Source organism: Bos mutus, chromosome 9 (genome assembly GCF_027580195.1).
Source record: "Bos mutus isolate GX-2022 chromosome 9, NWIPB_WYAK_1.1, whole genome shotgun sequence".
Taxonomy (NCBI): Eukaryota; Metazoa; Chordata; class Mammalia; order Artiodactyla; family Bovidae; genus Bos; species Bos mutus.
Window position 1 is genome coordinate 17,440,974 of NC_091625.1, and position 27,126 is coordinate 17,468,099.

The window sequence follows — 27,126 nt, forward strand, 5'->3', positions numbered from 1 at the left end:
ATATTTTTTTCAAGAAATATATCATCATAAGTTCTCAAATATTAAAATAAATCATTCATAATTTTGCCTTATTTCTTACTAGCTGAAGGATACACTGTAGTGAAATCGCTTCTGTTATTCCTGATCATAGTATGACTGGTGTTATTTCTCTTTTCTTGATAATTCTTTCTGGACTATTATCAATTTTATTAATATTTAAGACTAAATTTTGCTTCTTAAATTTTTAATTGTTTGTTTTCTGTTTAACTGCATTCTGATTATATATTTATGATGTCCTTCCTTCTACTTCCTCTGGTTTTAACTTGCTATTATTTTTCTAATTTTCTAAGGTGGGAAAATTGGTCACTGAATTTAAACTCTTTTTCTTTTATAAAAATAAGCATTTAAAATAGAATTTCCTTTACAAGCTATTTTAGCTTCCTTCTTCAAACTTTGATATGTTGTGTTTCATTATCATTCAGTTTGAAATACGATTTCAAAGTAGTCTAATAACATTTATAATTTTTCTTTGACCCCTATTTTATTTAGAAATATATTATTTATCCAACAAAGGTGATTTTCTAGAACATTTCTAATTATTTTTCTTATAGTTACAAAATCTAATGAGAATTATTTTATCTCAGCATATGATTTGTCTTGTCGAATGTCCCATGAGAACTTGAAAAGAATATGCATACATCTGCATTTATAAGTCATGATGTTCTATAAATGCCAGTGAGTTCAAGATGGTTGGTAGTAGTTTTTCAGTCTTTTATATAATCATCATTTTATTCAAGGTCTAGTTATCATGTCAGTTACTGAAATAAGTGTGTTAAAATCTTTGCAAATGATTGTGGATTTGCCTATCCTTCTTATAATTTTTGCTTCATATATTTGGAAGTTTGGTTACTGCTTTTGTTTGCTGCAGATTTAGGATTGTTAATCTTCATGATGAATTGACCTTTTAAAATCATTATGAAGTATTCCTCTACCTCTCTGGTAATATTTTCTTGTCATGAAGTTTGTCTGCATTAACTTACCCATCCCAGATTTCTTTTGTTTACTGTTTGCATTTTCAGTTACTTTCAATCTAGATTTGTTTGAAAACAGTAAGTTGCTTTAACCTTCATATTTTAAATTTAGCTCTTCAGATACAAATTAAATAACTAAGGTGGAGCATCTAAGTAGAAGTTTTACTTTGAGATAAGTTGCCAAATATATGTGTAAATTAATGATCTTCCTTAAGGGAGTAAAACCCAAATCTTACAGTTTTCTTGCCGTAATTGAAAGGACAAATAGATTTAGATACAGAAATCATGAGTTAAAGATCTAAATTTATTTTATAGCTTGAGCTACCTTTGAGAATTTCCTATCATTTTAAACAGATGACTGTACTTGATTACCCCAGAGTAAAATTGAACCCTGATGAAGCCATTAATAAGTCTAGCTTCTATTGATAGAAGTAGATTGATATTACTTTCGATAGAAGACCTTTTATTGGCTTCAGCATAGCATGATAAAAAAGATTCTTGAAATTCATAATACAAATGATATTACTTAAAAAAAATAAAAAAGATACACTGCCATTCTGCCTATACTTCTCATGGGCACTGAGGTTCAGACCTGGTCTTGTTGTCACCTTGAGGCCAAGTCTTAGCTATCACGACTTTGGGTTGGTGGATCTCAGATTGGTCAGGTCTAAATTTTAAGAATGAAGGCAGGTTCTGATGAGCAAAACGAACAGGGAGTTTAGAAAGTTTGGTGTAGTTGCCTGGGAAGATCAGACGACATAATTGTTAGGTCACAGGATTGCTGACACTTTTGACCTGGAATGGTTCCTGCTACCTGGGTAAAGGCAGTCTTGGATACAGTGGTGGAAGGAAAGCTTGGGACCAGTTCTTGCTGCATCCCTCACCTGGTGCCCAGAGGCATGTGCCTGCTTCTGTCTTTTGTTCTCCTAGAGGGTAGCATGCTGATCGTTGGACTGGCCTGCTGCTGCTTCTCGTATTCCTTGGTTGGTTAGGGGCCCTACGGCACGGGCCACATTGACTCTGTGTTTGTTGCTGCAGCAAGTTGAGGTGCTGAGGTTTTTTTTGTTGTTATTGTTCTTTTTTTGAGATTAAAATCCCATCTTTTTTTTTTTTTTTTTTACTCTTTATTTTTTTAAAATTATGAAAAATGATAACACACTTAAAGGAGTCTTGGAAAACGCAGAACAACGTTACATCCATTTGAGGGGCTGAATTTAAAGGGGATAAAAGCGCAAAGAACATCACCTGCTAGAGGATGTCTAGAATCAAAATGCTTAATATCTGTGAAATGGTCCTCCTCTTTTATAAGCTATTCCAGGCTAGTAAAAAAGTAGACCTCTAATCTCTTTTAAATGCAAATTTAAGTAGAAAGTAAAAGAACTTTCTACCTGGTAAGGAAAAGACTGTGAATGAGGCCCTGTGAGAGGCCATGAAACCTTATCAGATGCGCTCTGAAATCTGCAGTGGTCTCCTTGGTGAGACTTCTGTGAGTGAGACAGATGGGAATTAGGGCACTTCTTCAGTGTTGAAAATGATCCTTAAAGAAGGTGTTTCTGTGCAACTGCTCCTGCTTCCTTGAATTCTTATCTCAAGTGCACTCAGTAGAGAAGTTTAAGATGGTGGGACATGATAGCAGTTAGAAAACACATCTTGTTTCCTAACGTTTACAAAAGGGGGCTTCTCTGGTTAGGGCCTTTTCCAGAGGACTCCGTGCCCACCATCTCCCAAGTTTAGTCTTCTGTTTTCCTTGAAGCTCAGGCCCTGGTTCATCTGGTCCCAGAAGCTCCACTCTCCTAACACTGCTTGAATCTCTCTCAGTTCTCTCTTCTGGTGTTTGCTTTGGTTACTGGCTCCATCCTACAGTCTTCCTCATTTTATGACATGTGACTTTTTTCCATTTCCAGAATACAGCCTGACAAAGATTCCAAATTTGTGCAGTTTGTGAACTTGAATTATGTAGATCATCAGATTTTCTAACAGAACAATATGATTGTTTTGTAATAAGGATTGTGTCTTTATAAAGTGTTTGAAATAGTTTAACTAGGAAAAACTTATAATTCTTCTAATTTATTTTCTAAATATGTGTTAATAGTAGGTATCAGGCCCCCTTTCCTTCTCTGGATTCACATAATGGAAGATGATTACTGACTGTGCACAATGTACATAGCTCTGCATTTCTGAATCAGTGTACTTTTTACTGACTTACAAAATGTGTTTTGTACTTTCCCTGTATGCAGTAGTCCTTACCAGAATTCAGAGGGAATCTTCCCTATGCCAAAAAAGAGGCATTGAGGAATCAAAAGTTGAGAGTTGGGTGGTTACATGAAAAGAAAACCATGGTAATAAACTTTGTAGACAATTTAAGTCTATGTTTCTTCAACAGCAGGAAAATTACAGATAGTTGGCCTGTTATAATGGGAATGAAACAGAAAAAAAAAGTAAGTATTCTATTATCTTTTCAAGTCTCTTGTTTTACACAGACTCTGCTGAGAAGGCTTTCAAAGGCCCCATTAATAATTAAAGTGAAGAGATTGGAGATCTTGAGTAACTCCTGATTCTTCTGTGTAAAATTTCATGTGATGTTAATCTGCAGAACACTTCACAGTACAATATGTACTGAAACTATAACAATAATTAGGGAATTTGCCAGCTGGATCTGATATAAAAATTGCATGTTAAACATTGTCCAAACTTTGCTGAACCTGTTGAAAAAGTCTTGTAATGATTTACTGTTCTGGCATGGCCATAGCTCAGCTGTCCCCAGACTGATAGTTGATAAATATATGTTGCATTCTGGTCCTTGGGATCTTCTTCCAGCATCCAGATCTTGGCTTACTGTATTCAGCTCAGTCATTTGGGGAGCATTCATTCAATGTTCTTCAGTTTTTGGGAAGGGAAGGGTTCACATGAGATACCTGTGACCTAATCCTGTGTATAAACTAGGTTTTATCTTGTATTTTCTTTACTCAAGAATTATACTGGTGAAAGCTTAAGGGTATACTGTTGAATGAGATAAGTTTAGAGGGAGTAGACTCACTGGGTACAGTTGAGAAAGATGCCTCATAAAGTGAAGAGAGACAGATGTGACCTTCAGGTTAACTGAGTTCCCCTCCTGAACCATTCTCCCTCCAGTGCTGTTCTCCCTAGTATGTAATTGACAGTCTTCCTGAGCTGCTGGCCAGGCAGCTCTCTGTGACCGTCTGACCTGCACTGGTATATTCAGTCACTTGTTCACCCCATCAAGTACTCAGTAGAGGGCCTACTGTGAGCCAGGTACAGGTTGTAGCACTGGGAATACAGTGGCAAGTATCCTGCTGCCTAGTCTTACTGGAAGGCTTACCCTGCCCCCTGCTTCCAAATCCACTGTGTGTTTTGAATTAGAAGGAACACAAAACGCATCTACTGAGGGGACATGCATCTGCTTGTGGACATGGAAGGATCTGAGGTCCACAGGCTAAATGCTGCCAAACAAAATTTGAGTCCGTTCAGCTGATGTGCAGCAAACCCAGTCTACTGACCCCAGGTTGTGAAGGAAGCACAGCGTTTACTGCGGGGCGCCAGGCAAGGGAGTGGGAGGCAAGCGTCAGATCCCTTCTAGTTTGGTCTTTGAGTTGTTGTTTTTTCGTCGCTAAGTTGTATCCAACTCTTTGTGGCCCCATGGACTGTAGCCCACCAGGCTCCTATGTCCATGGGGCTTCCAAGGCCAGAAAACTGGAATGGCTTGCCTTTTCTTTCTCCAGGGGATTGTCCCAATCCACATCTCCTGCATTGGCAGGCAGATTCTTTACTGGTGAGCTACCAGGGAAGCCCTGGTCTTTGAGTTAGGGACTTTTTAAAGGGGAAGAACAAAGGTGCTGGGACTGATCATCATCTTATGCTATTTCTTTTCTTTCCTTTTTAGTTTTTCTTTAATTTTATTTTACTTTTTAAAATTCATTTATTTTAATTGGAGGACTGTAACTTCACAACACTGTGGTGGCCCCTGCCACACACTGACATGGATCAGCCATGGGCACACATGCATGCCCTATCCTGAACGCCCTCCTACATCCCTCCCCACTCCATCTTTCTGTGTTGCCCCAGAGAACTGGCTTTGAGTGCCCTGCTTCATGCATCAAACTTGCACCAGTCATCTATTTCACGTATGGTAATATACATGTTTCAGTGCTCTTCTCTCAAATCATCCCACCCTCGCCTTCTCCCACAGAGTCCAAAAGTCTGTTCTTTACATCTGTGTCTCTTTTGCTGCCTTGCATATAGGATCATCATTACCATCTTTCTAAATTCCGTATATATGTGATAATATACTGTATTGGTATTTCTTTTTATGACTTACTTCACTCTGTATAATAGGCTCCAGTTTCATCCACCTCATGAGAACTGATTCAAACACATTCTTTTTAATAGCTGAGTAATATTCTGTTGTGTGCATGTACCACAACTTCCTTATCCATTCGTCTGCTGATGGACATCTAGGTTGCTTCCATGTCCTGGCTATTGTAAACAGTGCTTCAGTAAACATTGGGGTACACATGTCTCTTTCAGTTCTGGTTTCCTCAGTGTGTACGCCTAGCAATGGGATTGCTGGGTCATAAGGCAGTTCTATTTCCAGTTTTTTAAGGAATATCCACACTGTTCTTCATGGTGGCTCTACCAGTTTGCATTCCCACCAACAGTGTAAGAGGGTTCCCTTTTCTCCACACCCTCTCCAGCATTTATTGTTTGTAGACTTTTTGATAGCAGCCATTCTGACTGTTGTGAGATGGTACCTCATTATGGTTTTGATTTGCATTTCTCTGATAGTGAGTGATGTTGAGTATCTTTTCATGTGTTTATTATCTATCTGTATGTCTTCTTTGGAGAAATGATTTGTGACATTTCTTAATCCTTAATAATAGTTTCAGAGGTCAGGATGTTTCTGGTTTGTGGTTATCTGGCCAAGTGGTCCATGGCTTAGAGGCCTGTTAGGAGAAACAACCTGAGTTTGTACGTTAATGATCATACCTACTAGGGAATTTGAATATATTAACAATGTTATTGACAATAACACTATTTGTTCTCTGACTCTGGTTAGTTATTGTTCAGTTAGTATAGGATTGAGGCCAGGGTGCACCAGAAAGGGAATAAAGATTTGGATAGAGATTAGTAAAAACTCAGTAAGGGAACGGTTGCAGGGGGACTTGATTTCATTAGTAGAATTTGGTCAAGGCTGGTTAGGAGGGGAGACTAGAAAACCTAGGTGGCAGAATTTTCATCTTTTGGCCGTGTTTCCTCAATTCTGAAAACACTTGGAGAGTTATACATTTTTGAGCATGTTTAATGTGTGTGATTTCGTTCTTCTTTCCCTGATTTTATTGCATTTACTCTTTTTTTAACTTTTAAAAAATATACTTATTTTTATACAATTGTTAAAGGTTACATTCCATTTACAGTTACTACACAACGTTGAGTACAGTCCCCGTGTTGTACAGTACATCCTGAGCCGATCTTATATCCAGTATTTTGTGCCTCCCCCTATACTGTCTCTCCTCCCCAGTGGTGTGTACCACGCTCGTTTGTTCTACCTGTGAGCTTGCATCCTTTCTGTTAGATTCACTGCTTTGTTGTATTTTCTAGATTCTGCATATGAGTAATGTCATGCAGCAGTGGTCTTTATTTGACTCACTTCACTTCGCACAGTGCCCTCCAAGTGCATCCATGTTGCCGCAAACAGCAAATTTCTTTCTTTTTTATGGCTGAGTAATAGTCCATGTTATTTATCTATACACACACACCCCCACCCCACATCTTCTTTATGCGTTCATCTCTTGATGGACAAGTAGGATGCTTTGCATATATCTTGGGTATTATAATAATGATGCCTTTTCAAATTACTGTTCATGTTCTTGGCTATATACCTGGGAGTAGAACTGCTGGGTCACATGGTAGTTCTGTTTTTAGCTTTTTTTTTTCATACTCTTCTACAGTGGCTGTACAAATTTACAGTACCACCAACAGTGTACAAGGGTTGCCTTTTTTTCTCACCCATCAGCCAACATTTGTTGTTTGTGCTCTTTTTGATGATAGGAACTCTGACAGGTGTGAGGTATTATTCCCTTGTGGTTTTGCATATAGGAGGTAACATTTGCATTTGTAGTTAGCATGTGGGGAATAGTTTCCCATACTTTTAAATTTTCTCAACATTTTCAGTTAAATTTTATAATATGTGATAGTTTCATTAGTGTGTTTCTATTGTGTGTATATTCAGGCTGCTGACAAGTTTTGTTTTGTCTTTTGGGTAGTTATGAGTAATCCTGTACGATCATCCAGGGGCATAAAGTTTTGTTGTACAGTAGTTCTGGTCATTTCTTCAAGATAAAATTTTAGAACTTGCATTGCTGAGCTAAAGGGGAATAAATATTTTGAAGATGTTGTGTACATATTAGGAAAATATTTTCCTGAATTGTTCTCTAGTTGTTCTTATATATGAGTGACCTGGGGCTCTTGGCTTCATAGAATTTTCATCAGTGATCTTGGAGGTGAAGCAACTTCAGAATTCAGGATTATAATTCAAAACAGCTCAGACAGTACGGAGAATTGGTTAGTTGATAACAGATTGAAGTTCAGTAGGGAAATGGGGGCAGCAGATACAGGGTGGATAAAAGCTGCCAGAATACTGTTGATTGAGTAGCTGCTGCTGCACGCGTGCTTGAAAGAGAATAGAAGTCAGAGGATTTTTCTGTAACCCTGTGGGGAACTTTGCTATGGTAAGGACTGTTCCCAAATGCAAGAAAAGAAAGCCAATTTGATCAAATGTGCTATTCTAAAAAGACTGTTAAAATTTTGTATTTTAAGCTATTAAGAATTCAGTGACATTAAATACCTTCTTGGGGAACATTAAATGTTCATTTTAATTATTTACTATAATTATTTGCATGTAAAATGAATGTACAAAAGACTTTCTGAAAGTTACTACTAATTCTTTTCTCAGTTAAACAAACAGAGGGTATATCTAGGAAGCTTATCTTTTTCTCCATGAAATTTTAAGGGAAATAGAATTACCTTCACCTTGCAAATAGCACTTTGAGGATAGGAATGCTATTCTAAAATAAAGAAGCATGTGTTTATAATATACACATATAAAAAATTAAAGACATAGGAAGGGGTTTATTAATAAAAGCCTTCTCTGTTTGAATATAGGTTGTAGTCTGTGCGTTTTGAATGTGATTCCTACCATGGAAGTCTGTACCAAAGATACCTATTGGGAACTGTATTCTGCTTATTTGTGGTACATTTCATTCTGATTAATGTTTAGAAGAATGACCGTGGTATACATATGATCCAGGACAACTTTATAATTTGATCGTTTTTTGGTGACTGATACTCAGCATGGTTTTAAGACTGTTAACATCACATGAAAGTGAAAGTGTTAGGTGTTCAGTCGTGTCTGACTCTTTGCGACTCCATTTACTGTAACCGGCAAGGCTCCTCTGTCCATGGAATTCTCCAGGCAAGAATACTGGAGCGGGTAACCATTCCCTTCTCCAGGGGATCTTCCCAACCCAGGGATTGAACCCGGGTCTCTTGCATTGCAGGCAGATCCTTTACCATCTGAGCCACCAGGGAAGCCCCTTAACATCTCATCAGATAACTTAACAATCAGAACATCTAAGTAATCAGCTTGAGCTTGCTCAAATCAATTAATTAAATATCTTCACAAAATGACAGGAGTTTGCTGTGTTTTTATTATCCGGATTCCCATGACTCATAGTTGAATGTCAGATTCTTTTCTAACAGAAACACTTTACACAGGTCACTTATTATTATTATTCCTGTGATCAGTACTGTTGCCTGTAAGTGTCAGCCTTCCTTAGGGAGCGGCGTCCACGCCTGTGTGCGCTCTGCCCAGGGCGCCTTTCAGAAGCGCTGAGAGGCGTGTCTCTTGCTCGCCATGGCCAGCACAGCGGATGGAGGACGTGCCAGCCGAGTGCGATGGTTGATGCCAGGCTAAAGTCAGTGGGGCCACAGCTCTCATTAGTTTGTCCATCTTAATAGCAGCTAACCCATGGTGCATTCCACAGCTGTGAAAGGTTGGGAAAATGGCAGCTGTACTTTGCTCTTTGAAATGTTTTTCTGATTAAAATTTGATATGTATTCAGTGTAGAAAATCAGGAAAATTTAGAGAAATATGGAAAAATCAGTAATAATTCTCCCAGTAGAGAGGAGTCCTGTTTAATTTTTGTATTCCCAATTTTACACATAATTAAGAGCAACCTATTATATGTATAATTTCGTGAACTCACTCTTTTTTCCGCTCAGTACATTGTTAACACCATTTGCTAATAATAAAATATTTCTTCCAGTACTGAATGGATATGTAATTATTTGTACAATATACCATTATTTACTTAACTATTTGATTGCCCAATTTTAGATACTATAAATATTCCTATAATATACATTATATTTTATATATACATATATATATATATATATACACATACATTCTTGTGTTCATCTCTGATTATAATAAAACATCATTATGTTGCCTGTTAGATTGTATTTTGTCAGTGAAAATTTGTAGGATATCAGATAGGTAATCATTGTAGAGGAGGGCATACATCTGGTAAGACTGGATATGAGGGTATATACACTGTTCTTTGAAAGGTGTACACAGGGCCTTGGCAGCTCTAAGAGTTGGAGCATCATAATTTGGGAAAATTCAGGAGCAGAGATGTGAATGTGAGTGGCCTGGGACTGTGTACATCTATTTGTATGATTGAGATCCAACTGTAGTGGAGGAATAGCCTTGAGAAACTGATGGGAACAAAGTCTGAGATGTGGAATTCAGCGTTGTGTTAGTAGGTAGATGTGGCAGTTAAAGTCCTGAATTTTCTGGACCATTGTCCTTTTCAACCACTGATTAAATATATTAATGTCACACATTTTATGTTTAAAGCCCTGAAAGTCAGTCGTGGTGGAGGTCCACAGGCGTCTGTACTTCAGAAGGGTGATGGCACTGAGCCGCTGAATGCAGTGTCCTGTTGTCCTCTTGACGGTCAGACTGTGGTCCAGTGCTGGTTTGGAAAAGTGAGCTCACGGTGGCAGTTGGAAATCTTTGGAGGGGCAGATTCAAGTCAGAGTCACAGCTTAAATGGTGCAAATATTTGCAAGATTGTTCTTAATATGGATTGGAGGGGCCTGGTTAGAGACACAAACAGGAGGTAAAGGAATGCAGGCTTGGGAAGCATGGACTTCAGGACTTAGGATGGCTTAGAGGAGAGAAGTGTGTAAATTTAAATGAACGATTTAAGTTAGTGGTTCTGATTACTCAGCGAACTCTTTATAATATATAAAAGCCTCAGTCCTATCCAAGATTTGCTGAATCAGAATTTTGGAGGGATGGGACCAGGCATTTATGTGTGTGTGTGTGTGTGTGTGTGTGTGTGTGTAAAGCTCCCCCAGAGATTCCTATGTGTGTCTCTGGTTAGAAACCACTAAATGAATTAATCTTTGTTTTTCTGCAGTCCAAGGATTTGTCAGGTTATCTGGATCTACTGCTTTGAATCTTAATACACTTAATGTGCATGTGTTTGCATTTTTCTTCTGTTTTATTTTTTTTTACACTGCCTTCACTTCTTGAGAAATTGTTCTGTTAGATGGCTTCCAATGTAAAATTATTAATTAGTGTTATTCCATGCAATCAATTTTGAGCAAATGAAATGTACTATAAAAGTTAAAAGGAATTTCTGTAACTTTTTTATTTTTTTTAATTACATGACAAGGACAAAAAACAAGATGGATAATCAAGCATGGTATCTGAGAACTTCAAAGCTGGCCCTGGCCTTGGCAATTATCCGCTCCAAACCAGCAGACAAAAGCAGCAGAGAATATACAGAGCATCTTGCTAGGATGGTGTCCGCGCAGGAATCAAGGTGGAGATCAAAAGTCGAAGCCTTGGAAGCTGAAGTTCTACAATTACGTCAGAAACTTCTCCTGAGCAGGATTTTTTCAGGATCATTTAAGAGTGGTGAGTGGATGTAACTTGGGGATGTGTCAATCTGTTTTATGTCAGCTTCACAGTTACTTAGAAACTCATTACCAAAACACTCAAGTTGTTCGGTTTCCTAAAATTAGACTTCTTCTTGCACTATAAAGATTGTTTGCTTCTAGTCATTTATTAAAAGTAAAAAAAAAAAAAATAGCTTGTTGTCACTTTCTAATGGATGAGGCTGAAGTTAGAGACTAAAAATTGTCTAGAGATGAAGGCAATACTGCTTTAAGCCTCCCGGAGAAATTAATTTTAAAATCTCGTTCATCGTTATATCTTACTCTGTATTATATGTTGCTTTTACATTGCATAATTTGTCCAGCAGTCCTGTATCAAGTCCCAGCTCTGGACCAGCTGTGCAGTGGGTGGCGAGGACCCAGAAATACACAGGAAAGCTACTGCCTTTACCATGAAGTACCAACCATTCTAGCAGAGAAAGCAGACCTAAGATAACGAACCTAATTGTGATGAATGTTACCATAGAGAAAGTGCAGAAAAGGAAGCCATTCATTTTTCTGGTTCTTGGAGAGGCTCCTTGGATCTGGGCCCTCAAGGGTCTGTCTGATGGTGAGGTGATCAGAGCCTGTGGTCAGAAGTAGGAACAAGAGCCAGGGCAGCAGGGATAATCTATGTCCCGTCCAGCAGGCCAGTTTTGTATTCCAGAGCCCAGGACACTGAGGTGAAGATCTGATGGGGAGCAGGTTTGGAAAGACTCTGGGTGTCAGCCTTAAGAATATCCCTGCAGTGAGTTGGCCAGGGTGGTTCCCTTAAGACCCCATGAGAGAGTGAAAGGGGGGCTATAAGAATGACCTGAGAATGGCAGGGAAAATGGGCACCCCCTGGGACACACCAGAGCACATGGGCAGCTCCTTCCTCAGGATCCCTTTACCTTCTTGACTCAGAGGGATGACCCTCATATTATGATAGTAAAACTTAATTTTGGTGATTTGTTGAAAACGTAAATCATGTCATCTTACTCCTTTGCCAAAAACCTTTTCCTGACTCCCCGTTGTGCCTTGCACCAGATTCCCACTGGTGGTGATGTCGCCATGATGTCACCTCTGCTTCCCTGCATAGCGCGTGTGCTCTCGGCACCTTGGGCTTCCCGCTGACCGCTATGGGCTCTTCTTTCAGTGAATCTCTGCTGTGATCAGGTGTTTGACATATGATTGCCTCTCCCCTTCGTAGAGGTCTTTTTTCTAAGCCATACTTGCTCAGTGAACACTTTACATGCATCCCCCCACAGTTATTTTTTAACCCAAACACCCCCTTGTTGGTTATATACTTATTTGCTTAGGTGGTCCCTGCCTTATCTCCTTGACTTGAGTCCAGCTTTGCTGAGTAGAGGGTCTCCGATTTGCTCAGCACCCTCTACTCAGTACCCACCCCAAAGCCTGACTCAGCAGGTGCTTCATCCATGTTCGTCAAATAAAGTGGAGCATAGAGGATGCTTTGATGCAGGCCGTGATGGGAAGCAAGGAGGCAGGTTCTGAAAGGGTTTACCTAAGGCCACATGAAGAGTAAGGAGTCGGGCTAGATCTGTGATTATTAGAACTAAAACGAATGTTTCCAGAATAAGCACTTGAGACTTCTGTGAATGAGTTTAAAGTGGGTTAAGGCAGCTGGAGTGTGGAGGGCAGTGTGGAGGGCAGTTGAGGTCTCTAATTCATTAAGTTGATTCAGTTCAGTTCAGTCGCTCAGTCCTGTCTGACTTTGCGAACCCATGAATCGCAACACGCCAGGCCTCCCTGTCCATCACCAACTCCCAGAGTTCACTCAAACTCACGTCCATCTAGTTGGTGATGCCATCCAGCCATCTCATCCTCTATCATCCTTCTCCTCCTGCCCCCAATCCCTCCCAGCATCAGAGTCTTTTTCAGTGAGTCACCTCTTCGCATGAGGTAGCCAAAGTACTGGAGTTTCAGCTTTAGAATCATTCCTTCCAAAGAACACCCAGGGCTGATCTCCTTTAGAATGGACTGCAATGCTTTAAATCCAGACAGTGACCACAGAAATCAGGGTATATGATAAAAGGTTGAGTCCAGGCAGATATACCTAGAAGGAAGAAGTAGGGTCCTAAAACTCAGAGGGGATAAGCAGCCTGGAAATATAGACTGACAGCAGGGATCCATTGGTATCTAAGTGATAGTGACCTTGTCACTGTGGATGAGGTATAGGGTGGGTGGAGCTTTGATGGGGAGGCTGCAGGTTCCAACATTCCAGAGTGGATAGAGAAAAGGAGCCGTGGAAAGAGTATGGCTGCCATGGGAGGATGCGTAGGTGTAGGGAACCTGTGCCTGCTGTGGGTAACAGAGCACCAGCTAACTTCAGGAAAACTCTCAACTAATATCTGAAGAATTGATGCTTTTGAACTCTGGTGTTGGAGAAGACTCTTGAGAGTTCCTTGGACTGCAAGGAGATCCAACCAGTCCATCCTAAAGGAGATCAGTCCTGGATGTTCATTGGAAGGACTGATGTTGAAGCTGAAACTCCAATACTTTGGCCACCTGATGTGAAGAGCTGACTCATTTGAAAAGACCCTGATGCTGGGAAAGACTGAGGGCAGGAGGAGAAGGGGACGACAGGATGAGATGGTTGGACGGCATCACGGACTCAACGAACATGGGTTTGGGTAGACTCCGGGAGTTGGTGATGGACAGGGAGGCCTGGCGTGCTGCGGTTCATGGGGTTGCAAAGAGTCAGACAGGACTGAGCGACTGAACTGAACTGAATATCTGTATGTAACTAAAGTCTCATTATTGTCTGAGCAAAAATACTGTTACAAGATTTACAGCCACATTTTAGTCCCTCTGGTTTTTATGCAGTGGTCTCTTTGAGAATATCTAGGAATAACAGACAGTCAATATATCTTACCTTTTTTGTACAGTCATGTGATGGGTGTAATGGCACATATGTAGCAGTTCCCACTAATACTGAACTGTGAATATTATAACATCCACAGTGCCCAGCTGTTGTTTACCACTGAGGGTATGTTTACAACACCAAGACAGTGGTGTGTGTGTGATTTGTCTGGGACGTGAGTGGACCTCAGTGATAACTTGTTTTTAGTCTGGACTCTTTTCCTTACAGTGCCTGCGAGAGAAGTTTTCAAATATCATGTAGTTAAAATCTCTTTTGCTCACATCAGGAGTTGCAGGTAAAGCATTTCAGTGCAGATGTTTGGGAGTAATCTGTCTCTCCATCTGTTAGCTTAAACTTGAAAAGTGAGGAATAAATGGATAGATTCAGATAAATATTTACTATTAAGGGGAAAAAGGAAAAAAAAACTACAAGGGGGGTTATTAGAGTGATAGGAAGATAAAGGAGGAACGTAGTTGGTGTTTAAAGATGTATGATTGAAAAGACTGACATACCTTGCTCTAAGAAAATGGCAGCCCTGAAAATCATAGTATTATATAGGTGATTTATGTTGTTAAATATTTCTGTCTGGAGTTTTTAGGGCTTCTTTATACATGCAACTTTTCGCCAGTGTTCAGGGACCACAGACCCTCAATAAATGGTGAATGGAGTGCTTCCTGACCAAGAGACTGGGGAACTTAATTTACAGCATCAGCTATCCACTGAAACAACCGAGAAAACCAGAATTGAATAAGGCAGAGATGAAATGGCATGGTAAACAAATCAGGAGCATGATATGGTTTATACAGCATCTAAAGAACTTGTCTATTTCATTATTCAGATTTATTTTTCTACAGGTTCTTAAAGGAAGGAAGAACAGAAGGATGGAAGGGAGGAAAGAAGGGTAGGGAGATAGGGAGGGAGGGGGAATCAGTTCGGTTCAGTTCAGTCTCTCAGTAGTGTCTGACTCTTTGCAACTCCATGGACTGCAGCACGCCAGGCCTCCCTGTCCATCACTAACTTTCGGAGTTTATTCAAACTCACGTCCATCGAGTTGGTGATGCCATCCAACCATCTCATCCTCTGTTGTCCCCTTCTCCTCCTGCCCCCAATCCCTCCCAGCATCAGGGTCTTTTCTAGTGAGTCAGTTGTTCGCATCAGGTATCCAAAGTATTGGAGCTTCAGCTTCAGCATCAGTCCTTCCAGTGAATATTCAGGACTGATTTCCTTTAGGATGGACTGGTTGGATCTCCTTGCAGTCCAAGGGACTCTCAAGAGTCTTCTCCAACACCACAGTTCAAAAGCATCAATTCTTCGGCACTCAGCTTTCTTTATAGTCCAACTCTCATATCCATACATGACCACTGGAAAAACCATAGCCTTGACTAGACGGACCTTTGTTGGCAAAGTAATGTCTCTGCTTTTTAATATGCTATCTAGGTTGGTCATAGCTTTTCTTCCAAGGAGCAAATAAACGTCTTTTAATTTCATGGCTGCAATCACCATCTGCAATGATTTTGGAGCTCCCAAAAATAAAGCCCCCCAAAATAAAGTCCCATGGCATGGGACCAGATGCCATGATGGTAGAAGGGTAGGGGATAGGGAGAGAGGGGGGATGGACCAAAGAAATATGGATATCCAGTGTCACATTTCTCAAAGCCTTCTAGGTGATGTGTGCCAGACAGTTTGGTTGCCTACACAGTAGCCTGGTTCCTTCTTCCTTTCTAAAATACTGCAGTTTTGATTTGGCAGACACGCACCCATGCCTAGTGCATTCATCTGTGAAAGGCTTAGACTTGTTTTGCCAGTATGGTCCTAAGGTTGGACAGGACTGATGGAAACTAAAAGAGAATCTTTGGAGCTTTTGATAAATATTTGTCACTTTGTATAAAGAGATTGAAGTCCATGAATGATACAAACTTTAAAATGTTTTTACCTCAACTGCTTGCCGCCCGTGTGGGTGCTGCCACGTGAAGATGAGATAGGTCGAACTGTGGTACCCACATTACAGCCATGAGGCAATACTGAAAAAATTATGTCAGCATGGTAAGGGTGATGAAGCAGGAGGATAAGAAGAGCCTTAGTCCTTCTTGTCATTGCTGAGCAACCAAAGCAACTCTAGGGTGAAGTTATTAGGAATTTTTCAAAGGTAAACAGTGGTCACTTCCATGGATAGAGCAACCTGGAGGGCTTCAGTCCATAGGGTTGCAAACAGTTGGACATTACTGAGCAACTGATGGTTTAGGCCATTATTATACTAGGATTCTCTTCCTTGTAACTGAGCTCATCCTAACTTAGAGAGTGGAGAAGTGGGGGAGATAACAAGCAAGTTAGAGAGCTGCTTTTTTTCCCCAAGAATCTTGATTTATAGGAGAGAAAATGAGAGAGAGGCAAAAACTGTGTTCTATACAACAGCTTCCTGTTAAATGATAGCCTTATGATGTTGTAAGGATTTAGTTGGGACTTGAGTAGGTAGGTGAGGGAGACCCAGAGCATAGAGACTAGATAGGAAGACGTTAGTAGCTGTTCTTAAATGTTGGCCAGGGTTTGAATGGAGTGTGTTGACAGGCACAAGATGTTATTAGTGGAAACAATGGCCTAAGACTTCAATGAGCAGATTTAGATCTAAAATCAGAGTGTGTTTGTGTTTGTGTGTGAGAGTATGGGGCAGGCAGGGGGTGTCTGGACAGTTGCTAGGAAGAATGGAGATGGACACGCTGTCAGATATATGCTTTTTCTCCTAAAATTTAAGTACTCAGTACCTTCATAAATGATACACAGGTTACCGGACTAACAACGAGCCAAAGTAAAAGGAAAGTAGGGGAATGTCAAACCAAATTAACTCATTGATGTATCTGTTTATATAATAAATGCTCATGGCTTCCCAGGGGGCTCAGTGGTCGAGAATCCGCCAGTCAACGCAGGAGACCCAGGAGACCTGGATTCAGTCCCTGAGTCGGGAAGATCCCCTGGAGGAGGAAATGGCAACCCACTCCAGTATTCTTGCCTGGAGAATCCCATGGACAGAGGAGCCTGGAGGGCTGAAGTCCATGGGGTGGCAAAGAGTCAGACAGGACCGAGCATGCACGTACTTGGCATCTGTGGCTTCGGTATCACATGCTGTGGGCTGGGGAGCCTGGTGGGCAGGGCAGCTGTCCGTTTAGGCTGAATTTGGCTCTTTCTGGCTGTGGGTCCTGGGAAACAACTGGCCCAGCCAGATGGCTTCTGGAGCCTCCTTGTCCTTCTTGCTGCCTCTGCTCAAGTTAGTCTAACTCCCCCTTTCTGCTTCACATCTGGAGGAGCAAACCCTCACCACCCGCTGCCTCCCCCAGGCAGATCCCGCTTCTCGTTTCCTGTAAGTCTGCATTCCGGCGGAGGTTTTTAGCTGGACTCATCATGCTGAGGAAGCCTCAGAGCAGGGGCCAGATGTCAGCACGGCACCCAGTCTGGGGCTCGTCTTGGCTGCCAGCTGCCTCTCTGCTGGCCCTGTCTGCCCAGCCTCTGCCCGTCCCTTCCTTCTCACCTGGTTGCAGCAAATAACAGACTTGCAGACGCAGTGTGGGCTCAGCATTTATACGCTGGGGCCCTCCCTGTGTTACAGATGCTGAAAGAGCACAGAAAATGAAGGCCTAAGCGTTTCTTTCTTATAAGCTCTTGTAATATAAACTGTCAAATATAGTTAGAATGGGAGTTGGCCTCAAATTGCAGGTGATTTAAAACACACAGGCATAATGTGTATAAATAGCAGAGAATGTGGCCTGAATAATTTTGAGGAGTCTGAGGAAAGCCTGAAAAATAATACATTTATAATTGTACATTAGAAATGGTTTACTCATTATATATAAAAATTGGATTAAACTTTAGATATTAGAGACAGCCACCATACAAAGATATTAAAGCGAAGGCTGAAAAAAGCTCAGGATATTGAATGGCTTTCACAGAGGAAAGGTGATGAGTTAGGAATGTGAGTACCTTCCTTATCGTCAGAGGAGCTGGCTCTGAGAGGAACTGTGGAGATGGTAAGGAGGGCCTGCCAAATCCTGGTGTGGGGCTGGGCCTGAGGAGCCAGGAGCTTCCGAGACTGGGCTTGGGTAGGGCAGCTGGGCATTCCCCAGCGTGGCGTGTTCCAGATGGAGACCATCAGTCCTCCCTGTGCCAGGCTCCAGTCTCACTGTGTGGTGCAGCCTGTACTGGGTTTCAGGGTGGCATCCGGCATGTCCAGGCAGTGCCCTAGTGGGGCGTCTCTACTTGCTGGGCATCTCTGGACTCCCTCCCCTCCTCTGCATCCCCATGACCACTGCCTCGGTTTTGTCTGAAAATCCCCAACCGGACTCCACGTCTGTGATCGTAGCCTTGATGTATTCAAGTGCACGTCGCAGCCTGGTCTCAGGTCCTCTCACTCACTTTCGGGTGAAGTCCTTGCCCCATAAAATGGACCCTGAGCCTCTCCACAGTGCAGTGCTTGCTTCCAGCCCAGCCTAGCCCCTCTGCACCATGCCGTCCTTGTTCTGCTGTGTGATGCCCGAACTTTCTTCAACTTAACTTGCATCCACCGTGTTCTCTCTCGGCGCCAAGCTTTTATGCAGGTGGTTTCTCTCTGGAGGATGCGTTCCTTTTGGTCTGCTTTTGGTCTAGTTGTGTGATACAGTCTTCTTCTCTGCTGACGTAGGTTTAAAATCTCTTCTGCCTTCGTCGACTGCCTTCCATGACTAGAACAGATTCTCCTGCTGGGGATCCTGATAATATCCTGTACTGTTCACAGAGTTTGAAAACAACATTAAACTGGTTGAATCAGCCTGTCGTCTCCATCAGGCCTGCACTCCATGCCTCCAGGGAGTGTCTTTTCCCATCGCTCCCGTGTTCCTAGATTAGCACAGTCCCTCGCAGGGAGGGGGACTTTGGTGACATTTACTGACTGAGCATGTTTAGAGAGGGTTTTACGTGAGTGTTCATACCTGGAATAAAGTGGCCTTGCTGATCTGTCGTTTCTGGAGATCTCCCAGACCCCCGTGGTGATGGGAGGAGGATCAGAGAGTGAGATCCAGCCTCCTAGGGAGGGGACCCACTCAGTAGGGTGAAGATCAGGGCTTCTCTGAGGGAGCCGTGCGTGCACACAGCGGTGGAATCAGAACAGAGGAAGTGAAGAGGGGCGATGTCGACAGACCCTCTGTGGAACAAAAGCTAAAAATGCCCAAAGTACGTGTGCATTCCTAGGTCATCGCTCATTGTAATGCGTTTGGAATAGTTTAACCTGGAGCAGATGTTAATCTTGTCTTTCCATTAAGGGTTATATTTAGTTTTTTTTTTTTTAAACCAGTTTTGTGTTTTTTGAATACCCTGCTTCTGATTTTCAAATTTCAAGATTCTGTTAGAAAGATGATCTTACCTCAAGGATTCTGGATTTAATACTTGGATACTAAACATCCTAAAATTAATTTTTTTTTAGATAAGTTCAGTGTGCAGTGAAGAGAATCCGGGTGGGGAGCTGTGGACTGTAGTTTGGAGTGGGGGTGTTAATGGAATATTGTGGCTTAATATTGTAGCCCTGTGATTCGGATGAAAACTGAAGTTTGAGAACCACTGAAACCACTGACTTGAACACAGAAACATAAAATGTGTGTTCAGAGAGTGTAATGAGATCTCTCCAGAAAGGGGGTCAAGCCATCTGATTGTCACACATCAAGGAAGTTGTGGGCAAGACTCTGAAAGATTCCTTAATACCAGCTGATGATATTTGGCTCTGAGTCACTAAAGAACTCAGGAAGTGTTCCTTTAGAGCCTGACTGAGCTGAGGCAGGTAGTAGAATGTAGACAAAACGAACCAAAGATAAAATAGTGACATTAACACTAACAGACTGGTTCCAAACAGGAAAAGGAGTATGTCAAGGCTGTATATTGTCACCCTGTTTATTTAACTTATATGCAGAGTATGTCGTGAGAAACGCGGGGCTGGAGGAAGCACAAGCTGGAATCAAGATTGCCGGAAGAAATATCAATAACCTCAGATATGCAGATGACACCACCCTTATGGCAGAAAGTGAAGAAGAACTAAAGAGCCTCTTGATGAAAGTGAAAGAGGACAGTGAAAAAGTTGGCTTAAAGTTCAACATTTAGAAAACGAAGATTGTGGCATCCAGTCCCATCACTTCATGGCAGATAGATGGGGAAACAGTGGAAACAGTGGCTGACTTTATTTTTTGGGCTCCAAAATCACTGCAGATGGTGACTGCAACCATGAAATTAAAAGACGCTTACTCCTTGGAAGGAAAGTTATGACCAACCTAGACAGCATGTTAAAAAGCAGAGACATTACTTGGTCAACAAAGGTCCATCTAGCCAAGGCTATGGTTTTTCCAGTGGTCATGTATGGATGTGAGAGTTGGACTATGAAGAAAGCTGAGTGCCAAAGAATTGATACTTCTGAACTGTGGTGTTGGAGAAGATTCTTGAGAGTCCTTGGACTACAAGGAGATCCAACCAGTCCATTGTAAAGGAGATCAGTCCTGGGTGTTCATTGGAAGGACTGATGTTGAAGCTGAAACTCCAATACTTTGGCCACCTAATGGGAAGAGCTGACTCATTGGAAAAGACCCTGATGCTGGGAAAGATTGAGGGCAGGAGGAGAAGGGGATGACAGAGGATGAGATTGTTGGATGGCATCACCAACTCAATGGACATGGGTTTGGGTGGACTCTGGGAGTTGGTGATGGACAGGGAGGTCTGGCGTGCTGCGGTTCATGGGGTCGCAAAGAGCTGGACGTGACTAAGTGACTGAACTGAACTAAACTGACTATAGCAGCCATGTTTGATGCTATTCTGTACTGTTCAGTGAAGTTATTGGTAAACATAATAGGAATCCAAGGAATGAGTTATTGTAGATTTTTCTTCTAGAACTTCTCTCTTCCCTTTTTATCCCTTCTTCTCTTCATCCATCCTGCTCCCCTCTTCCTCATTAGCATCCTGTGTGCCATCCTGTATATGTGCCATATTCTCTGTATATAAGATGTACAGTTGTCCAAGGCACCCCACCCTCATTTTTGCAGGGGAAAATATTTCTTACAGCTGTTTCAAGTCATTTTGGAGATATATTGTAGGGAAATATTGCATAGGAGAACCAATAGACAGTATTTTAGAAGCCAGTAGAAACCCTTAAGTTCTGATTGCATTATACCAGTCCTTCAAAAAGTATAGAGTGTAACATAGCTAAGAAGAAATAGGTTGTTGTTGATGAATGCTAGCATGTTGCAACTTCACTTCCACTTTTCCCTTTCATGCATTGGAGAAGGAAATGGCAACCCACTCTAGTGTTCTTGCCTGGAGAATCCCAGGGACAGGAGAGCCTGGTGGGCTGCCGTCTATGGGGTCGCACAGAGTCAGACACGACTGAAGCGACTTAGCAGCAGCAGCAGCATGTTGCAGGCAACAAGACAGAAGACACTGAATCATGCAGTCTGTCGCACATGTACCCCATAAACATAGGCGCTTGCATTGTATTCTGAGTGGCTCTAAGAGGCAAACCGGCTAACCTGAATTACAAGTGAAGCTGTATGAATTCCTAAATTAAAAATGGAGACACAACCCTCATTCAGGAGGAAGAACATTATTCCGTTTCTTTTGTTGCACGTAAGTCATTGCATTTTCAGTTGAACGTCCTGTTTTAGAGACCTCATTTCTAGAATTTAAAGAATTAAATTGCTTATAAACACTTCTTAACGTTATTGTAAAGACCGAATCTGTGTTTTATGGATTAGAGTGCTCGTTGGGTGTGTGCTGTGGATGGGCTTCTGAGGCAGGGAGCTGCTTCCAGTGCCCACGGATCCACTCTTTCACATCGTCGGTTATTTCATGGTAAACATGTGATAATTTTTCTTCTCTTTGGTCTCTCCCATTGCTGTCAGAATCAGAGAGAAATACTGCCTGTGTGTTTTTAATTCATTCAGACCACATCTGCCAGGTTTTGTGTTTTGACATAAACAAGATAAAGAATGCTTCCAGAGCAGGCTGGTTCTGATGTCTTCAAAGCACAGGTCTAAGCTTTCCTCGTTCCTCTTTTAATTAATAAGTCACACGGAGAACAAAGACTCAGTTGCTTTTGTGCCCTCCCTCCGTGCTTGATTCAGTGAGATCTTACACACAGTCGATTTTCAAAGCCATTTCTTGGCTTGATACTTAATTTATTGTCTCTAATTAGGCTTGTAAGATTTTGTAGCAGAAATAATTTTGAAATTTCATGTGTAAAATGTAGTACAGACAAAATGTTAATATTCTGTAGCAAGTTGAAAGGTAACCACTTGGTGGAAAAGTAACTGGCAGAAATTTAAGTAATGCCTCTGATCCTTCTGTATGCCTTTCACTGTATTTGGAGTTTTTCGAATTATCAATGAAATAGAATATGCAGAATTTAAGCATTTTCGCCCTCCCTTGTTATTCAAATAACAGATACTTTTTTCACCCAGAAGTTAGCACGATTTGGCTGTTGTTTCTCTGAAGTAATAGTTTGTAGTAGAACGGCCTTATTCTTCAATCCAGGTCACATAGATTCAGTGGCATTTTGCTTATTTAATATCTAATTTTGTTAATAGTTGTCCCGGTAATAGCTCTGCAGTTACTTCTGCCTGGGTATTTTATAGTGTTTATCCTCATCTGATGAGGTTTTCCTCTGTGAACCACAAGGCCTCTCGTCTTACCTGTAATTTCCAAGCAGGAACTGGTCCGAAGTAGGCCAAGTCCACGCTGGTGGCTGCTCCGTGTGGCTGCACAGCTCCTATGTCTGGCAGGGCAAGGGAACCAGCGGAGCCCGCCCGGAGGGCTCGGGGGCTCAGCAGGCTGTACTTATCCAGGCCCTCTGGAGCTTCTCTTTAAAGAAGCACTTGGTTGTGCACAGGTGTGCACAGTGATCACAGCCAGTGCTATCTGCACCTGGGCCTTTTGTACCCACAGGTCTGTGTGAAGAAGGGAAAGTACCTTCAGTCAGATGTGCAGCACACGACTTTAACATTTATTTTTATTTTGAAATGTCTTAAATCCCGCACCTGCATTCGAATCCCTTGGGAGCTGTGAAAAATTCTGAGGCCTGGGTTGCACTCCAGATGAGCAATGTCAGAATCTCTGGGGGTTGAACTGAGGTATCCATATTCTTTGACTGTCCCTCCGTTATTCTGAAGTAGGGCCAGGATTGAGAAACACTGCTTTAAGGCCAACTTTTATTTTCTGTATTCAACCCATATGCCCTTATTTCCAGTTTTCATGATTAAGCCCACATAGTTTTAATCCCCTTGCTTTCTTGGAGTATCCTCTGTAGAAGGCTGCAGTTAAGGCCTAGAAAGAGTGGAACACACTGATATTAACCCTACGGGGGAGGTACCTGGTGGTAGAGTCAGTCCACAGTAATCTGCTCTGAGATTTGGGAGCGTGGATGGCACTGGCGGTGGGGATGGTGGGTGAGCAGCTGTGGGAAGGGCTCTCCATTGTCTGTGCACATGCCTGGTGCTGGTGGCCTGACTAAGGTCGCACCTGGGCCCTTGGTGGGGATCACAAGCCCTTTTGTATGAATCGTGAGCCACTATTAAACGAAACGGCATTTTTCCAAGCTTCTTTTCTTTATTCTGTAAGGATAGGGAGTTGTAATAGATAGCCTCTTTTAGAAGCTAAAAGCAGTTCAGTTCAGTTAGTCGCTCAGTTGTGTCTGACTCTTTGCGACCCCTTGGACTGAAGCATGCCAGGCCTCCCTGTCCATCACCAACTCCCAGAGCTTGCTCAAACTCATGTCCATTGAGTCGGTGATGCCATCCAACCATCTCGTCCTCTGCGTCCCCTTCTCCTCCTGCCTTCAGTCTTTCCCAGCATCAGGGTCTTTTCCAGTGAGTCAGTTCTTTGCATCAGGTGGCCAAAATATTGGCGTTTCAGCTTCAGCATCAGTCCTTCCAGTGAATAATTAGGACTGATCTCCTTTAGGATGGACTGGTTGGATGTCCTTGAAGTCCAAGGGACTCTCAAGAGTCTTCTCCAACACCACAGTTCAAAAGCATCAATTCTTTGGCGCTCAGCTTTCTTTATGGTCCAACCCTCACATCCATACATGACCACTGGAAAAACCATAGCTTTGACTAGATGGACCTCTATTGACAAAGTAATGTCTCTGCTTTTGAATATACTGTCTAGGTTGGTCATAACTTTCCTTCCAAGGAGCAAGAATCTTTTAATTTCATGGCTGCAGTCACCGTCTGCAGTGATTTTGGAGCCCAAGAAAATAGTCTCTCACTCTTTGCATTGTTTCCCCATGTATTTTCCATGAAGTGATGGGACTGGTTGCCATGATCTTCGTTTTTTGAATGTTGAATTTTATGCCAGCTTTTTCACTCTGTTCTCACTTTCCTCAAGAGGCTCTTTATTTTTTCGCTTTCTGCCATAAGGTGGTGTCATCTGAATCTTTGAGGTTATTGATGTTTCTCCTGGCAGTATCCCACAGGCATATCATTTTAAAAATTAGGAAATACTTGTATTTCTGCTCTTGGTTCAGTATTATTTGCTCACTTTAGTATATGGCTTATTGAACAGTCTGTGTGATATGCTTTTAAAATGCTTCCTCTTGGCTTAGTGCTGTATTTACTATACTGTTCAGGGTCCTTGAATTAGCAGTAATACTCCACAGTTCATGGTGGGTTAAGATACTTCTTGGGAAAGAATCAAGGATCATGCCTTCTTTTACTTATATTTGGAGGTGGAATTTCATCAGCAATCTGTGGTATATTTCTGAGAAACTCTGTACCAATTGATGCAGAGGTTCTTATTATTGCATGATTTATAAATAAATATTAATTAATAGGATTCCCAATATATATGCACACATTTCATAATGTTTTATTTAAAATTACACTATAAACTAGCAGCATAGTCTTCATTCATGTGCTCTGCTTTTAATATTGTTGACAACTTTACCAGGAATTCTCAGCTACTAAAATTACTTAAATAATTAGGATATTAGCTTTTTCATAGTTCTGAAGTAATTTTTTTCCCCCCAACTAGCTCAAATCTTCAGTATTTACTGGAAGGTAGGAGATACTGAGTTCTAATGATTTAAGTATCATGGATTTATAATATGGAAGTAAGTGAAAATGATGTGATTTTTACATCCATTCTGACATGTTTGGATAAGAAAAATGGCAATGCCTAGGAGCACCATGCTTCATATAAAACACTTGAAACATTTAACGAGTAGTCATATCCAAGGCTAGTGCTCAGTAGGTACTTGATGATTAATTTAAGAATGAACGTATAAAAATGAATGAAAAAAGAACCAACAGAGCGAGAAGACATATTATTGCTGGGGTTGGGAAAGGTTGCTGAGACCAGTCCTGGAGGTGGAAAGCTTATTGGTAGGAGCATGGATTTGGAGTTAGAGGAATCTGGATTGAGTCTCAGCTCTGCTGACATTAGCTCAGTTTCTTTGGGAAAGTCTCTTACCTCCTATGAGACTCACTTTCCTCCTCTGTGAAATGAGGAGACGGAGGGCAATGATGGGTAGTGGTGAGGTTTAATGAGGAACACTTAGCCCCAAGCTTCCTGATACACAGATGATAAATACTGATTTTCTTCACTGGCTTGAGAGGCTCGTGGGAGTTGTCATTGATTCCTTAACAGCAGAAGAACTTAAGTGTCTTGCTTTCTTGTATTTTTGTTGACTTGAGAATTTTATTGCCTAATTCTGTCTTGCAGAGACACCTGGATCTAGCTTTTTAACAGGTTATTCCAGTGGGAAAGAACAAAGGTTTTAGGGTGTGTGTAAGTTTTTCTTTCTCGTGTAGTAAAACAGAATGATTGACATAATTGCCATATTCTCGGTTCAGTTCAGCAGCAAAAGTTTGAGTTCCTCAGTGTGCAGCAGGCCTCACAGTCTGATTCTGTTAGGAGTCTTGGAACATTCTGTGGGAGTCTAGCTGTTACCCTCTGTCATTGTTTTGGCAGTTACATCAATGGAACTAGATTTTAATTCTCTGCCTTTCTATGTGAAAGTGTTCATCACTTAGTTGTGTCTGACTCTTTGCAATCCCATGGACTATAGCGAACCAGGCTCCTGTGTTGATGAAATTCTCCAGGCAAGAATACTGGAGTGGGTTGCCATTTCCTTCTCCAGAGGATCTTCTTGAGCTAGGGATCGGACCAGGGTCTCCTGCATTGCAGGCAGATTCTTTAACATCTGAGCTACCAGGGAAGCCATCCTCTCTATATACTGTTATTAAAAATTCTAGTCTCATTTTGATTCTTTTGTTCTGATTTCTCAATCCTATAATTTTCAATGTTTTTCTCTTTCCACTGGGAGCCCTGTGAGTTCTCTCTTTTCTGCAAAATATTATTTCTCTTTGAATATTACAGGAACACCCTATAGGTCGTCTGCCACCCATTTTGGCTCTGCAGGTTTTCCTGAGACACAGTTAAGATCAATTTGCAGCCATGATCGTGTTCCATTGCATGGGAACAGGTTGTGTTCAGCTCCTTTCTCGTCGTGAATGCAACATTACTCCTCAGCCCCACGTGTTCTTTCCTGGGTGCCTGTCTGTTCCCTCTGCCCCAGCTCCACCTTCAGAGAGCCCTTGCCCAAGTGTCTTCCTCTGTGTCTTGTTCACGCTCCTTCCTCGTGCAGACGATGCCCTGGAGAAAGCTCTGTGATCCCTCCATGCTCACACCACATGAATGAAGTCTTCCTGGAGTTTCCCTCATTTGAATGGATTCCTTCAGGTCCCTGTAGCATCACCTAAAGCTCAGTTTGACAGTGACACGTTTTTGCCAAATGGTAGAGCTGGTGTTAGAGAATGATTGACTGGTTTTCTGTGATTATGGTTTGTGTGTCTGCCCTCTGATGCAGTACGGAATGAAGCAGGGCAGAGGCTAATAGAGTTTTCCCACGAGAATGCACTGGTCAAAGCAAACACCCTCTTCCAACAACAAAAGAGAAGACTCTACACATGGACATCACCAGATGGTTAACACCAAAATCAGACTGATTATATTCTTTGCAGCCAAAGATGGAGAGGCTGTATACAGTCAGCAAAAACAAGACCGGGAGCTGACTGTGGCTCAGATCATGAACTCCTTATTGCCAAATTCAGACTTAAATTGAAGAAAGTAGGGAAAACCACTAGGCCATTCAGGTATGACCTAAATCAAATCCCTTATGATTATACAGTGGAAGTGAGAAATAGGTTTAAGGGATTAGATCTGATAGACAGA

General features: G+C 41.7%; 1 protein-coding gene across 1 annotated transcript in view; it reads left to right on the forward strand.

Annotated features, from left to right (window-relative positions):
* Positions 1–27,126, forward strand: part of MEI4 (meiotic double-stranded break formation protein 4) — a 252,788-nt gene that overhangs the window by 29,295 nt on the left and 196,367 nt on the right. Inside the window, exon 2 of the mRNA XM_005896959.2 lies at positions 10,775–11,019. Within this exon, the coding sequence (XP_005897021.2) occupies positions 10,788–11,019 (232 nt within the window). The 5' untranslated portion in view covers positions 10,775–10,787. The remainder of the gene's footprint in view (positions 1–10,774; positions 11,020–27,126) is intronic.